Source organism: Salarias fasciatus, assembly GCF_902148845.1.
Source record: "Salarias fasciatus chromosome 23 unlocalized genomic scaffold, fSalaFa1.1 super_scaffold_20, whole genome shotgun sequence".
Lineage (NCBI taxonomy): Eukaryota > Metazoa > Chordata > Actinopteri > Blenniiformes > Blenniidae > Salarias > Salarias fasciatus.
Genome location: NW_021941230.1, coordinates 16,164,853 through 16,181,860, shown reverse-complemented (window position 1 = coordinate 16,181,860; position 17,008 = coordinate 16,164,853). Strand labels below are relative to the sequence as shown.

Below are 17,008 nucleotides of genomic sequence, written 5' to 3'. Positions count from 1 at the left end.
CTGGAATTGTTTTTAAACTCTGAATGGTTTAAACACGAGCCTTCGCTCTACTTTGTGTCCCTGAATGATGGAATACAAAAGAGTATTTGAAGATCAAGTTTCTAATTTTGAGTTCGTCACACACCTTTTTCAGATATACAGAGCGATGAAACGACTCATGACTCTGATTTTCTCCAAACACTGGTGGCTCTGAAGACGTTCCAGGATCTCTGCAGACGGAACGAAACAGCAGGCAGAGAAACAAGGGAGGCAACATGAGCGTCTGGTCAACAATCATGAAATATGTACTTGGTGATGGGTTTAGTTTGGATTGCAGAAGAATTAATTACAAGACAAAGTTTTTCTCTCAGTTTGGATTGACAGTCCGGTTGAAGACAATCTGGTTGAAGACATTGTCCAGTTATGAAAACCTTCTTCACCAGTGTCGTGCTGTCATTAGAGGCCTGTGATCACGGGAAGAATAAAATATAATTAACTTTATCCGGTGGTTTAAATCATGGATTAATTTTCCATTTGTAGAAGAGGTCTGCCTGTGAAGTTTGTTTAGCTGATGTGTGAATGATGTGTTGACTGAAAAACTTTTTCCAGCGGCAGACTGGAGACTGAGGCGTGCAGTTCCCCTGCCTCACCACAGAGGGCGCTCCTGAGTCCACAGACTCCTCTGCATCTGCAGAGGAAGAAACCGCGTCTTCACTTTTTAGAGGATTAAAGTTTTTCTAAGCTGTACTTTCAGTTCAAGCAGGAGGCAATAAAGTATTTAAAGCGTTTTTGTTCAGAATTATCTGCATATAAACTGAATCTACGAGAGAAGGTAAGACCGTAAAGGCATGGTGTTGATTGAAATGAGCGTCACGTGGTTTCCGGGCTGCAGCTGCACTTCTTTCTGTTTCCTTCACTCTTACATTTTTATTTCAACCTTTTTGGCGACTTCTTGTTTCTTCCTGCCCGGGGTGTTGGTGAGTTTTCTCTGCTCCGCGCAACGTGCAACGTTCATTTCTCAGACAGGAAGTGGAGCAGTGTGACGTCCGGCTGAACTCATCAGTGCTCGAGCTTGTTGGCTCTGTGGAGGAGGTAACCACCTGTCCAGGTGTGTCCCGCCTTCTGTCCTCACTTCTGTCCGTTTGGACGGACAGATTAGCTTCAATCCTGCTTTTTTTTTTACCTCCAGTGCTTTGTGTGCGGGGATGTGGACTGAGGATTACACCATGTGCAGCAGATGTATTATTCTGTGTGAAGTAAAGGCCCGTCCATGCTTCACATGTACGCGTTTCCGCGTCCGCTTTGAAAGGTCCGCGCACCACCGATGCGGACTCGCTTTCTCCCATGCTACATCTTGCGCTCAGCTGTGCGCGTCCCATCTGGGCGTGGTGATCCAGCAGCCTCGAGAAGCTTTTCCCGCACTACAGACTGTTTATCTGCTCTTTTATTACGGATTATTTAGAGAAAATTAAGCACAGACATTTTCAGTACATTATCATTATGTATTAAAGTTTATTTAGCCTTTTTTTCCTGTTTCTGAATCGCAGGGCGGCGCCGGAGCGATGAGTTACTTTCACTTCTGTCTGCAGACCTTCTCCTCCCTCCAGACAGAGTCTCTCTCTCTTTCCATGAGTTTTTCACTCTTTCCTTGTCATTAAGTGGAGCCATCAGGCTGGAGCTCCGTCTACTTTCACTTTTACCGTCATGTTTTGTTTGCTATGGCGCTCTGGCGCATGCGTACACTTCCGCGACCTGCGGGCAACGCGGTCTCAAATTCTGGCTGCTGCACAGACGTCCGCGGATCGGTCCGCGCGGACCCTAGCGGACAGGAATTCATGACGATTTTTACGTCACGCGGACCAACGCGCAACGTGCACCCACGCGGACATGTGAAGCATGGATATGGGCTGCCGATATCGGCCGATATGATCAAAAATACTGCGTCAGGGACGGCGTTTAAAGCGGCGCAAATATGGGCAGACGCCGTTCGCCTTACGCCTTCTGGACGCCTGTATTATAATTTTATCCTGATATTCTACACCCCTGAAGTTTGGTCAGCCAGTGAAATTAATTTATTTTTACCCAATCAGTGGAAACCTGGGGAGACTGAAGCAGCTGCAGGACGAGCTGGATCTCTGGACTCGAAAAAACATGTATTTTGTCTTTTATCTCACTACGTTTTGGATGTGCAATCATCATATGTGTGCTTCTTTAAGTACTATAATAAAAATATTTTCATTACTTTTTTAAATTACAGTTTGCAAAATGTAATCGTTTGGATTACAAAATTGATCTTACATAATTGATCTTACAAAAATACTTTTTTTTTTCGGCAAATGAAATTGATGGTTAAATAATAATGATGATAAACGAACACACGGTTTGTTGCGCATAATGCAACACAAGTATGATGTTGTGGCTGTGAAGTCCAGACTCCTTCCTGTCCTGGAGCCACAGCCAGAGATCCAGCTCGTCCTGCAGCTGATTCAGTCTCCCCAGGTTTCCACTGATTGGGTAAAAATAAATTAATTTCACTGGCTGACCGAACTTCAGGGGTGGAGAATATTAGAATAAAATTATAATGCAGGCGCCAGGTCACGTGACGGCGTCTGCCCATGTTTACGCCGCTTTAAACGCCGTCTCTGACGCCGTATTTTTGATCATATCGGCCGCCCATACATGGACGGGCCTTAACGGTCAATTTATAGACTGAACGTGTGTTTTCAACAGTATAAGCTCCTCGTTTTATGAATTCATGAAACCCTTTGAAGTCTCCCTCTGACAGGATGTGAAGGACAGGACTGGACTCTGTGAAATAGCCGAAGTACCTGAAAGCATAAACCAAGAGGAAACCAGACATTACAATCCAAATACACACAAACACACACACACTGAAGGAATGAGGGCTGCGGCCCCCCAGGACCAGGGACACACACCCCAGCGCTACAGCTGTGACTGTCACTGTGTGTTGCTGCAGTTTTTGAAATAATTTTCAGATTGTTGACCCCCATCATGATGCTTCCACAGCCTGTCAGTACCGGAGCAGCGCCACAGGGAGGCAGCATTTCCCCAGCAAGAAGCTTCTGTGTGTGTGTGTGTGTGTGTGTGTGTGTGTGTGTGTGTGTGTGTGTGTGTGTGTGTGTGTGTGTGTGTGTGTGTGTGTGTGTGGTGTGTGTGTTCTCAGGAAAGCTTCCTCTGAGGATGATTTTTTTATGGAGTGAAGATGTATTATCTGCTCCGGAGAGCATCAAACTGCTGCTGATCGGCATCAATCAACATAAAGTTTAAAAAGCTTTTTTTTTTTTTTTTTTTTTTTTGATTAATGGATTGAAAAAGTAAGGACATTTTAATAAAGTCAAACATGTCACTGACGCTGATCTTGTGAAATAATATCATCTTAAAACAAAAATGTGAAAATAATTCCAGGCACTGAGATGGAATCATGGCAAGAAAGATTCATTTATTTCAGTCCCAAACTAATCAATAATCAAAAAAAAAAAAAAATCATTCCTCTCATTCTAATCTGCACGTTCCTGCATTCACAACAGTGAAACAAATACAAAACCGGTCCAAGAATGTGGTTGATCATAAACGAGATAAATCTATCTCAATCAACTTCTGAGAAAAAAGGAGCCAGATTTGTGTTTTTACACGTTTATTTCAGATACTTTCCTGTTTTGCTGCCTCACCGTCAACAGGCATCCGGACACTCTCTCCCTTCCGAGTGTTCTCTCGCAGAAACCTTCAGATTGTTTAATCAGAGGCGTCTTGCAGAACCGCTGCTACGATGAACTTCTCACATTAATCACCGTCTTCTCACCTCATGCTGGTTCCACTTTCTTCCTCCTCCTCCTGCTCCCTGACATCGCGGCGTCTGGGAAATGAATTAACCTTTCTAGTTCCGTGACGGCGTTATTCGTTGATCGTGCGGCTTCAGAGGATAAAGAGACTCTGTCTGTCTGTGGAACATTTCTCTTCACAGCACCTGAGGTTCTGATATCCGATGCACTGATGAATGTTTGCTGTTTTTTTGCAGGCCTGTCGCTGTATCACTGGGTTTCCCTCTCCTCCTCCTCCTCCTCCTCCTCCTCCTCCTCCTCCCCTCTCTCTCTCTCTCCCTCTCTCTCTCTTTCTGCATGTGTCACTCCGCTCTCCCTGCTCAGCAGCACTCTGTCCTCATCACTCCTCGTCAGGAAGCTCTGGCTCCTCCACCGTCTCTTCAGGCTGGATTCGCTCCTTTGCACCAATGGATGGAGTTTATTTCCCGCCGCGCGCCGTGACTTCCTGAAAAGTGAGTCTGAGAAGTTCCCTTCACGTCCTGCTAGATCAGAATGAAACTTTACCTTCTGCTAGAGCAAAAACGGGCTGACTGAGGACTTAGGAAGTGTTCAGAAATGGTGCGAGTCTGGACGCTTTTGGTTTGGATGCAGAGAAAAGAAGCTGAAGATTTCACGCATTTTCAAAAGTCGCGGATTGTTTCATTAGTTAGAACTCGATTCATTAATAAGACATGACCACAGCTGTCCAAAACGGAACTATACACCATTATTTATCTTCACATTTGTAGTTACGCTCTGCTCTTCACTCTGATGGAGTGAATGCTCTTGTCTCGACGGCTGTCAGGTGAAACCAAGCGCCTGTTAGGTTTGAGTGTGTGACTCTGCAGCTTTTATGATTCACGCCAACCGTAAAACGCAAAATAAGAAATCCAACGTGTGCAGGAGAAAACAGGAGAAGTTCTCCTCTCGGAGAAAACAAATTTATTGATTAAAATTCCATGAATGAAACAAAAGCGCTCGGCTGTGAGTGAAGTTCAGGGATTAGTTCAGTCTGGGGTGAAGTTCAAGCGAAGTGTGTGCAGGGAGTGTGTGTTCTCCTCAGCCTCTTCAAGTGGTTTTGTGTGTGTGTGTGTGTGTGTGTGTGTGTGTGTGTGTGTGTGCGCTCCTTCTTTATCGTAAAAACGCTCTATGATGGTCGCACGTCTTCATTTCTGAAAATAAACGAGTGTGTCGTGGTGGAGATGCCGCCCGTCGTTTGATTCCAGAGCGAATCGAACGTTTCGGTTTCTGTACGTCTTGATTAAACGAAGTCGTCCCGGACATGAAAACATGTGAAAACTTCCAGACTTCAGTTTCAGAGAACGTGGAGAAAAGTTTATTCTGATAAGTGTTGTTGTTTGAGACACACGTCGAGCTTAAAGTGACGGAATTACGGCAGAACGATGGAGTTCTCCTTCACATTAGACGACCTCTGACCCCGATTTTAACCATCGTCGGCTGTTTTCAGAAGGTTTATTCACAGGAATCCCTTCATTCTGGTCCAGAACATTTCAGTTAATATGTGAAAGAGTCGGAGAGCAGGGAGTCGTCCCACCCTGCAGAGCTCCCTCAGTATTAATCTGAATTCCCCCACAGGCTCCAGGAAAACCAGCTCTTAATCAGAGGAGCGGCGTTTTCTTCACCGTGTCGTCTGCTCCTCTTTCAGGCACCACGAGGTTTTTTTATGTCTCCTCATTAATGACTTAAATATCGCTCTGCTTCCACAAGAAGGAGGCAATAAAGGAAGAGAGGCTGAAAAACTCCGCAGATGAGGCGGAGAACGTGGCGTTCAGTTTATAGACGATCGCGTCAAACGTAGGTTCAGTCCTCGGGTCTCGTTCAGCAGATCGTCCAGAAGTTTCTGGTGGTTCTGGTCCGGTGGAGGAGATCATGATGAAGGGCTGATCAGCAGAGGCGGCGTGGGAAGAGGAGGGACGGGAGGCTGCGGCGCCGCTGCTGCACGCCGTTCCCTCCGTGAACCCGATAGTTCAAAAGAAATGTACAAATGAAAACCGATACACCACCTGTGGAAGCAGTGGAACAAGACGAGCTCGTCTTTACAGCAGAAACTGTTTCCCAGTGAGAAGATTGTTCCGGAGCCGCCAGGCCTCCAGAGCTTTTCAAAGTTTTTTTCTCCAGATGTTAGAATCAAACCTTCTTCCTTAAACTGTGACATTAAAAATAAGAACTCCTGTTGTAATTTCTCAGTAAAATAAAATCACTATTTTAGGATTAGTATAAGAATTTATTGTCGCTACAGATGCAGAATAGGAAGAAGTCGTTCTTCATCCCGTCCCCAGGTGAGAGGTTTCTGAGAGACGATCTCAGGAAGCTGCAGCTTCTGTTGATGTTTGCTAACGTCCAGCCTGGACGAGGCCTCATTGCTGCACAGTCACTGTTTCTGCTGAAAAAAACCCCAAAAACCGCCTCATTTTCTGCTCTGGAGGAACCTTTGTGGAGTTTTCCGGCCTTGGGTCGCCTGAAGCGACGTCTTTTCTGAACATTTCAGAATTCTCCTTGAAAACCTAAACGGATCAGATGAGCAACGGCGGCTGAAATCCCCTTCAGAGGGACGATTAGCGTTTCAGATCTGCCTCGGCCGCCTGTTTAGAACGCGGGGGAAACGCGTTTCTCAAGCTTTCTTTCATTCCAGTCAGCGTCCGGGGCGACGGGCCGCCTTCCCTCCCCGTTTGTGTTGGGCCAGCCGTTTAACGGCAGCTGTTAATTCTGCATGTGAGTTTTATTATAATCATGTGTCACTGCTGACTTTATGGTCATACCACCGAAAACCACACGCCGTGGGTGTGTGTGTGTGTGGGGAGGGGGGCACTGAGCTTCCCAGGGATCCAGTGGCTTCACAGTTTGGAGTGTGAAGCTTTTCTTGAAGCGATCCGCCGACCTCCACCGTCACGGTCGTCCTTCCTGGTTCCTGAGGCGTCGGCGCAGCTTTGACAGAGTAAATAAAACGCGGGGCCTTAAAAACGTCCCGCTCGCCGCTCAGAGCAGACGTCCCACCTCCGAGTATTGTTATTTTCTGTAATTTTATTGTCGAGCGGCTGAGTGACAGGAACATCACGCTAACGCCACAGGTTCTCCATGGAAATGAGATGATCTGATTATAGATCGGAGCAACTTGCCGCATACATCAGCATAATAATGAAGAGAAAGAGGGGTTTTTTTTGTTTTCTGCTGCAGTGTCTTAAAGACCAACGGCTGACGTTAATTGCTTATCATGGAAAAACAATATTGAGTAAATCCAGCTAAGTGCAGCTTTAATTATTGTAAATACTGATGACGGCTGTGCGCGGTGCTGCCGCGGTTCTCGTTGTCCTTCATGACAACGTTTCCCAGAAAAAGGCTTCAATAATTTAAAGTACAGGCTTTTGAAAATTGCTACCCGATTTTTATTTCATGGACTGCGGCTTTATTTATTTAGATTTTCACTCGGCGTCCGCAGACAGCGCGGTCGCAGACACCTGCCGTCGCGCCGGCGGGCCGCTGTTTAGTCTGCCGCGGTCGCTCGTCGCCGTCTCAGTCCTCGCTCAGAGACCGGGGGCCGGAAGCCGTCCCAGACGAGACGGTTTCCAGAATAAAATCCGTTTCAAATCGGCCCCAAATGCCGTCCTCCGTGAAGTTTTGTTCGACTAAACAAAATTTTTTGTAAAATTGGGTGTAAATGACAGAAATGTATCAACATGGTTCTAAAACTCATACATTCAGACATTCAGGGCCTTGTTTATATTCTGAAATAGACAACAACTAAAAAGCAACGTGAGGGACGTTCAGGCGTCTCAGTCGGACGAGCTGTGTGTGTTTCCGTCACTGAAGCAGACTTGTGTGTCTTTCCAGCTTCGCGTTTTGCGCCGGGCGCCCCGGGCGGAGCGATGGAGCCGTGCGGGGACGCCGGCGGCGGCGGCGGCGAGAGCCCCGGCCTCCGGGACAGCGCCAGTCCAGAGGAGGGCGGGGAGAGGCAGGAGAGCCCGGCGTCCGGCGGGCCTCCGCAGTGCAAGATGAGCCGCCTGGACGTCAACGGCGGCCCGGGGAACCCGCGGACCCAGCAGAACGGGGCGGCGCCGCGGCCGCTGGGAGGTGGGCTTCAGCAGCCAGATGAAACTTCACGTTTCTATGTTTCTTTCTCTAACGTCCGTCAAAAGCTTCAATATGTGAGATTACATACGAGCTGTTCGACTCTGACGCCCTGCTTTTACGTCTGTATACAAAACCTCAGAAGTGATAATCCTCCCGGGGTGAACCGGAGCGCCAGACGTTCCATAAACACTCATTTCACAGCGATGTGGAAGTCCAGCGTCCCTCACAGCAGGACGAGAAAAACAAGCGCTTCTTAAAATATCTGAAAGACTGAAAGCAGGTCGCACGAAGCCGTCCAGCACAGGACACACACACACACACACACACTCGCTGCCGCGCACGGCACGGCTTTCACACACCGACAGTCAGAATGTGTGTTTAGCGGCGGGCAGCGTGTGACCGTCCGATGTGAAGGTGTCCACACACTCATGCACAGATGGCCATTATTCTCTCATGCAGTTGAAGACATCATCATGCATCGTCACACAAACATTGTACAGTACGCACACACACACACACGCGCGCACACACACAGAAACGCCCTCACTCAGGCCCTCCGACCCTCTTCTCCTCGGTCCCGTCCGCGCTGACCTCTGACCCCGGGTCCTCTCGTTGCAGGCCTGATGATCCCGGTGTACTGCGTGGTGGAGCACGCCGACGCGGGTCCCGCCGGCGGAGACTGCGAGAGCCGCCGCGGCGGCGTCGGCGGCGAGCGTCACGCCGAGTTCGTGCTGGTCCGGAAGGACATGCTGTTCACGCAGCTGGTGGAGACGGCGCTGGTCGCTCTGGGATACTCGCACAGCCTGGCCGTCCAGGCGCGAGGTGAGTGGACGCCTGCAGCGTCCCGCTGGTCCTCTTTACTGAAGAAACCGCTCCGTAATCGGTCCAATATGTCCGATTTTGTCCAGTTTTTAACTCCGATTACGCAGATTTGAATGGAATACACGGCTGATTTACTTCCATCTGACCTTTTCAAACGATTCTCCTTTGTTTATTTTTGCAGCATTGGCTCAAAAAAAAAATCAGGAACTAATTTGAAAATCTAGTTTGATGCTTGTTTGTAGGCTCTTAACCCGACATCTGGGGAGCACAGGTGTTTGAACTTATCCTCTTAATTGGAACCGTCTCATCGTCCAACCACCGCGTTCGGCGATCGATGAGTAATCAATGATTTCCAGCTTGGAACAGAACACTTCTGGTCCCCGGAGGGGTTGAGTTTTGCCACAAGGGAACGGCGAGTCCCACGAAAAACAGACGACGAGATGGATGTTCAGCAGAGAGGAAGGCGAAGGTGAAGCTGGGTGTCTCTGACCGAGCGTGTTCGGCTTCCCTCTCGCATCAGAACAGGATCGCAGACACAATCCGGTCCCCCCAGAAACCGAGCCGGGCAGCGCCGCATTCCTGGTGTGGCCCGTAAACACAGGGCAGCGCGACGGAGCAGCCGCCGCCCTGCGACCCCCCCCCCCCCCCCCCCCCCCCCCGGCCGCTCCCGGGTTTTGTTCTGAGAAATCGGCCTTTTCTTCTCAAATAAATAATTTTTGGCCGCCGTGGCGCATTTTTCCCCCCGCTGCGGTGGCAACCAAAATTATACAGAGCCTCTTCTATTTTCTCCTCAGATCGAGTTGCGTCTTGCGTAACTTTGCCTCGGATGGATATTTTTAAGCGCTGAACGGTCTGGCGCAGGTTTTATTTGTTGTTGTTGTTGTTGTTTTTTTTCTTTAATTAACACATCGTGGCTGATTAAAGAGCAGTTGCGAGTGTACGGCGACCGCTCCGGCCTCAATATGAAGTCCGGTGAATTTTTTTTGGACTCCAGCGATCAGGCTGACGGCCTGTTTGTGGAAACATTGACTGATAAAGGAGCATTTCGCCCTATTTTCAGGCTTGTGAGCCTCTCCCCAAAACAAGCCGAGGCATCCTCTCCTTTTACAATAACGGCAGAACGTGTGAGCGTGCGCGCAGTGCGTGGCGGTAATGGGCCGCTGACATGCGAAGGCAGCAGAGCGCGGGGGGAAAACATATTGTGCGGTTTGACGGGAGAACAATGGCCTCGCGGCGTTCAGCCGCCGCATCAACATCAAAACACGGCTCGCCGTAACGGCCTCTGCGAAGTGGAGCTGATTTTACGTTTCTCCTCTGATTAATCAACTCTGCACCGGGCCGAAGAGAGCCGCCTTTGTTCCTTTGCCCCCATCACCAACATACCCACACACACACACACACACACACACACACTCTCTGAGGCTGGCAAGCTGAGGCCAGACGGGGCCTGTGTCTGATTTAGAAGATCCTAATGTGATTACGCCTGTTTAGATTTGCACTTCCAGTCACGGCGGTAGGAAGGCCAGGGGAATGTCGGACTCAGGAAGATGCTCCTCAGCCTCAACAACAGCTGGGGAAAAAAAAAAAAAACTAAACTAAACAAAAACAAAACACACAAACGCTGAAGTGCAGGAGTGACTTTGAAGCCGCTGAGACGCCGTCCCTGTCCTCTCAGGCATCATCAAAGTGGGCCGCTGGAAGCCGATGCCCATCCACTGCCTGACGGACGCTCCGGAGGCCACGGTGGCCGACATGCTGCTGGACGTCTACCACATGGTCACGCTGCGCATCCTGCTGCACAGGTCAGCCTCCGGGGGCTTCTCGCCGCACGCGGGCCGCTCTGAAACGCTGAGCCGCCGCCCGTTGACCTTCGCCCTGACCGCTTCCGCCCGAATGTCCCGCAGCTTCTCCCGGCTGGAGGAGCTGCCGTCGGAGCAGTGGAGCCACGCCACGGTGAGGAACGCCCTGAGGGAGCTGCTGAGGGAGAGCAACCAGAGCGCCCTGGCCAAGGAGTGCCCCCTCTCCCAGGTACCCGCTCCACTCGCCCCGGGACGGCGCACCGTCATGTGTTTTCACGCGCCGGAGACGAAGGAAAAAAGATCGCGATCGAGCCGAACTTCCAACACAGCGCGCCTTTCACTGCAGCTCTTTCAACATTAATTGATTTAAATGTCAAATAAGTACAGGGTTGTTTAGCCCAGACAGCAACACTAATAATTATGACATTTTTATTTCAAGCATGATTTTTTTTTTTTTTTTTTTTTTCGATGTTTTTCTGAGCGGAGAGCATGACCCGGCGCTGCGGTCAAACCCGTCATCTGTGTGGCATCAGTGACATTATTTTAACGACGAGTTGAAGCGTTTCAGTCGTACGTTCGTAAAAACACTGATCAGACTGCGAACCGATTTGATGGACTCTCTTTTTATTTTTCTGAATCTCAACAGCGTCGTCATTGTTTGACATTTAAGTGAATAATCAGAAAGCAGAGCTTGTTTTCTGACCGATAATCCATGAATCTCTCCCTCTGATCTCCTGGTCCGGGGCCGTCGGTCGGATCTGATTCGGTTCGTCACACACAAGACGCCGCTGAACACTTCTCCAAACACACGGCTTCATCATCGCCTCACCACACACACACACACACACACATACACACTCGGCACAGTGTGTAATCTGACTCCCTCGCACTCGCACAAATATTGATGCCGTCCCATGGGAAAGGATGCAAACACACACACACCTCAATTACCCTGCTCACACACACACACACACACACACACACCCTGCAGTCATTAGACTGGAGAGTGTGTCATTTGGACTTGTGATTTATACACAGGACTTCGTCATGATGTAATTAGTGATCGGGGGAAGTGTGTGGGCGGTGTGTGTGTGTGTGTGTGTGTGTGTGTGTGTGTGTGTTTGCAGCCTGACTCATGTGAGTTTTAATCCTCGGCGTTTCCCATGTTGAGATTTCTCCAAAGTTCAGTGACGGGAGGAGCTGCGCAGTTTCCACATTTTGTTCAGTTTTTTTTTTGTCCACTGAATATAATTATGTGTAAAGTATCAACGTCCAGCTCCAAACTTCCTCCTGGCGCGTTTGTGCCGCTTCGCCGCCTCATTAAAGCGCCGTCTTCGTCTTTTCCCCCCCGACAGAGCATGATCTCGGCCATCGTGAACAGCTCCTACTACGCCAACGTCTCCACGTCCAAGTGTCAGGAGTTCGGACGCTGGTACAAGAGGTACAAGCGCGTCAAAGGTAAAGAGCAATCCCGGCGTCCGCAGCGTGTTTCCACTGCCGCCGAGCAAGGCACCGACCGCTCTGCCTTCCCAGAAGACGTGGAAAACAAATCCTTTATGGAGCAAATCACACTGCCTGATTACAGTTAGAGGGATTAAAGAAATAACACAGGACATTTGTGATGCTTTTATTTTGGTAAGTGCACAGAGGATTGAGTCGAGTTTTGTGAAATTCTAAAAAAAAGTCAGTAAATAAGCATGTTGTACATGTAAAGATTTCACGAGTCGCACATAAATTTCTTCTTTTTTTTTTCCTTTTCCTGTCAGTCGAACGTCCTCCGTTAAAAACTTTCCCGGTTTTGTCGCCTCTCCTCCGCCGTTCCGCTCTTTTCTCTTCATTTGTTACTTTGAAAACTCACCAAAGTGAAAACTGTCACACCTTCTTTTTTTTTTTTAACCCCCACCTGAAGCTGACAGTCGCGCCGGTCCCGCCGCGGGTTAATGTGACTCACCTGCCCCGCGCGAGGCTCGGCGGCGGAGCGGCGCCGTCCTCCTGTCCTCCCCCTCCGTGTGTCGGCCGCTCGCCGTCTGATCCGCCGACAGCTCTCTCGGCGGGGAGGACCTGTCGCGCACGCTTCACATTAATGTCAGCCTTAATACACATGACAAAACTAAATGCTCTTAACTCCTAATGGAAAACAGCAGTAACCCCCAAACACACACACACACTCACACACACACACACACACACTGCCGAAACCCAGAAGTAAGAGCTTGTCTTGCTCTTCTTGCGCACACGAGCCGGGAAGGTAAAAATCTGATGCCCTGCCGAGCCTCACGCTCTCTTATGCCTCTAATAACCGAAAATAAGACTCGACTGAACCCGGAGGAGAAACAAGAAGCAGATTTTACAGGAGACAAGTGGAGGAGAGGGGGAAAAAGAAAAGAAAAAGAAAAAGGAGGACAAGAGCAGAAACGGTCCGAACCCTGTGGTGCAGTTCTTCACGTGTTCGACTGTTGTCCTGGTGTGTGTTGCTGCAGGTGAATACGTGGAGAAGATGTGGCCGTCGCAGGAGAAGTCGGACATCAAAGGTTTGTCTCTGATGGAAACAGTGTGACGGTTTGATGACTGGCGACGAGAATCGGATCAATTCTACAAAAACCGACTGTAGCTTTGGAAAAACACAGTGTGTCGTTTTTATTTACCAGCTTTGACTAGTAGTGCTTCATGATCAAACATGAGGTGTGTGTGTGTGTGTGTGTGTGTGTGGTCGCAGTGGAGAGGGATCTGGACCTGGGTGTCCTGGGCCCCCGCCCCCCCTCCCTCCTGCCGTCTCCGACTCACCTGGGCGCCCTCGGCGGTCCCGGAGGTCTGCCCATCAAGTCTGTCCTGGGGGAGTCCCACAGCCCGCCCCAGCCCCTCGGCCTGCCTCACCCTGCGGGCCAGGGCCACCCGAGCCCCCCGCTGCGCCCGCAGGCCCCGCCCCTGCTGGGCCCCGGCGCCCTGCTGTCGCCTCAGCTGGTGCGGCAGCAGCTCGCCATGGCCCACCTCATCAACCAGCAGCTGGCCGTCAGCCGCCTGCTGGCCCACCAGCACCCGCCGGGCGTCAACCAGCAGTTCCTCAACCACCCCCCCATCTCGCGGAGCTGCAAGGGCCCCGCCGCCGCGCCGGAGCCCGGCCTGGGCTGCCCCGGCGCCGAGGTCTCCCCGGACATCTACCAGCAGGTCCGCAACGAGCTGAAGAGGGCCAGCGTGTCGCAGGCCGTGTTCGCCCGGGTGGCCTTCAACCGCACGCAGGTAACGCGCGTCCGGACGCCGCCGCCGGCTCCGCCGAGTCCCGAGCGGGACGTAAAGGGGCGTGTCCGTGTGTGGCGCGCAGGGCCTGCTGTCCGAGATCCTTCGTAAGGAGGAGGACCCCCGCTCGGCGTCCCAGTCGCTGCTGGTCAACCTGAAGGCCATGCAGAACTTCCTCAACCTGCCGGAGGGCGAGCGAGACCGCATCTACCAGGAGGAGAGAGAGAGGACGTCCGGCGCCAACCACAACCACTCCGGCAACCACGTCTCCGCCGGCGGCGCTCACAGGCTGGCGCAGGTGCCCCTCCGGGATTCGAACCCTCGGCTCAGTCACGCTGCAGTTTGATTTCATTTTGGCGAGCCGCTCCAGACCTTTTCACAGACGGGTGTTTTTTTCCCCTCGTTCAGGCGAAATGCGGCGCGGCGGCTCCAGATCTGCAGCTGAAGCTGGATCCTCTGGCCAGCGTCACGTCGGGGATCTACGAGGAGATCCAGCAGGAGATGAAGAGGGCCAAAGTCTCCCAGGCGCTGTTCGCCAAGGTGGCGGCCAACAAGAGTCAGGTCGGTCCCCGACTCTGCGTCGGCTGTCGATGTCTCAACGTCAAACTTGGCCCGGTCGGCCATGTGTGTGTGTGTGTGCGTGTGTGTTACGAGAAACACTTGACACACAGGTAACAAGGCCACCGCAGAAAGCCGAGGTTCCAGCCGGTGATGACAGGACTGAGCAGACGTTTACACTCACACCCGGTGTTTTCCCGTCTTTTAAACATTCCTCCGCGATTCCGAGCTGAGTTAATAATGTTTGAAGGGGCAGCCGAGGGCGCGGCGTGGAGGTGTGTGACTGTGTGCGTGGGGGATCTGATTACCCGCTGCGGCACGCCGCCGCCGCTCCAGCCTGGGATAAACAATGTGGGTAATCGAGGGCGAGATCAAAGCGGAGTCTGGCACCGGGGGGGCCGAGCCGGAGCCGGGGAAAACAGGACGCGCTGCTTTAAAGAAGCAGCTCCGGTCTCTGTGGACCGAGAGACGGAGAGGGGGACGGCGTGGACGGCGTGGACGGCGTGGACGGCGTGGACGGGAACAGGAGGAGGACAGAGGGATGATCACATTATTACCATTAATTTCCAGGCTGAGGGCTGCGTATAAACAACAGCTGGTGGAAGATCCTGGGTCAGCCTAGCAGAGATAATGCAATCTTCACACACACAAACACACACACACACACACTCCTGCAGACACTCAGCGCTCATCTCAGGCTTTCTGTTTTTTTTCCCACCTCTTCGGGAGTAACTTTAACTCTCATGAGCTCCAAGACACAACAAGGAGATGCTGTCTGGATATTTTAAAACGTCTTCCTCGTTTACTCCAGTTGAAAACTTGCTCCATACCGCGACCCGAACCAGTCGAAACACACCTTTCTCCTGTTAAAGAGTCAAACATCCCGTGGTAAACACACTGTTTCAGAGCAGGTTTTCCCTCGTCGTGTGTGTTGATGGTTTCACGAAACTCTCCTGCAGGGCTGGCTGTGCGAGCTCCTCCGCTGGAAAGAGAGCCCCAGCCCGGAGAACCGCACTCTGTGGGAGAACCTGTGCACCATCAGGAGGTTCCTGGCGCTGCCGCAGGCCGAGCGGGACCAGGTCTACGAGGAGGAGTCGAGGCAGCAGCACAGCGACCGGCTCCACTCGGTGCTGCACATCCCCGACCAGCAGCAGGTAGCGAAAACAGGAAACACTCTGAAAACCCTCCGATCGAGTCCAGAGACACAGAGAAAGAGCCTGCGGTTGGCTCTGCTGCTCCACCTGCTCCTCTCTCCTCTCCGTCATGTTCGTGTCTCGTCCAGTCGTTGAGAATAGACGTGGTAAATGAGCGGCCCACACACTTCCTGCTAAACACTCCTCCATCCCACCCTCTGGTCTGGCCCCAACCTCGGCATCACTCGGGACGCAGCCTGTAATTATCGGAGCAGAGAAAAAGGAATTGCCATTATCTTTATTTCGGTCCTTTAATTTTGATGGAACCACAGATTTATGGTGTTGGATTCCTGTGTTTGGGTGTGCGGGCCGCCCCGCCCTGCTAATAGGCCCGGGCAGCGTCACTCCGCCAGTGTGTGTGTGTGTGTGATGAGTTTGGGCTGATGGATGCTGCTCGCTCTCTCTTCCGCTTGTCGTTCATTTCCTCGTGACTCCCAAACGGGACAAACACAAATTCAAAGTGATGCATAAATTCGTGTAAACAGGAGTGTTTACAGTAAAGGTGTCGAGTCCACTCAGAGTTTCCTCTTCCGGCCTCGCAGGTCCAGGTCCTCCACCGGCAGCCGCTGCCCCCCCTCACCGCTCCGTCCCCGCTTCGTGAAGACCCCCACGCCGTCTCCGTGCCGCCGGCGCCGGGTCCGGAGGAGCGGGGGATGAGCCCGGGCGCCAAGAAGGCGCGGTCCCGGACGCGCATCTCCCTGGAGGCGCTGGGGATCCTGCAGAGCTTCATCGGGGACGTGGGGCTGTACCCGGACCAGGAGGCCATCCACACCCTGTCGGCCCAGCTGGACCTGCCCAAACACACCATCGTCAAGTTCTTCCAGAACCAGCGCTACAACGTCAAGCACCACAGCCAGGCCCGGGAGCCGGCGCCCGACGGCGAGGGGGGCGTCCGGGGCGAGGAGGCGGCTCTGTCCGCCTCCGAGGAGTCCAGCGAGGACGGGAGCCGGTCGGCGGAGGCGTTCAGGACAGACGGAGCGCGGCCGGAGAAGGCGGAGGCGGACGACGGCAAGGCGTCGCCGCTGGGCAGCGTGGACAGCAGCCCCCGCTCCGCCGAGCAGCACAGATAACAGCCGGGGACCGAAGGGACCGGGCCAGTACTTTTCCTCTAACGCTGCCAGTATTTCAGACATTTACAGTCGTTTCTGACTCCGAGCGGCCGAACGTCACGGCTGCCTGCCTTCGGTACAAATGCGTCAGAAATCCACCAGAAAACTCTTGTTTTTTTTTAAAGGAGTCATGCAGGGAAACAACACAACAACCTCCCTCCACCGTCATTACTTCAACAGATGCAATCCTCTGTCTCTCTGTTTCCCACGATGCTTTGGGAAAGCCTGACGTGTGCATATGAATCTCTCACATGCAGTAAACCTTTATAATAAACTTTGCTCACTTCCTCCACTGATATTTATTACTAGCTTTATATTTACTGAGTCTTGCTGTTGGTTGTGATTCTGTTTTGTAAATGTGATCCAGCAGGACGGCTGAAATCGCGTTTCCTCCAGGACTTTTCTGT

The 17,008-nt window shown here is 51.7% G+C and overlaps 1 protein-coding gene across 1 annotated transcript; it reads left to right on the top strand.

Annotated features, from left to right (window-relative positions):
- The first annotated feature begins 4,179 nt into the window (after positions 1-4,179).
- Positions 4,180-17,008, top strand: LOC115383730 (DNA-binding protein SATB2-like). Its single transcript, XM_030085914.1, has 12 exons — positions 4,180-4,270; positions 7,647-7,886; positions 8,505-8,708; positions 10,384-10,510; positions 10,613-10,736; positions 11,863-11,965; positions 12,988-13,038; positions 13,224-13,744; positions 13,827-14,039; positions 14,150-14,302; positions 15,259-15,453; positions 16,035-17,008. Exons 2-12 carry the CDS (start codon positions 7,682-7,684, stop codon positions 16,560-16,562), a joined length of 2,424 nt encoding a protein of 807 aa, XP_029941774.1. The 5' UTR covers positions 4,180-4,270; positions 7,647-7,681; the 3' UTR covers positions 16,563-17,008.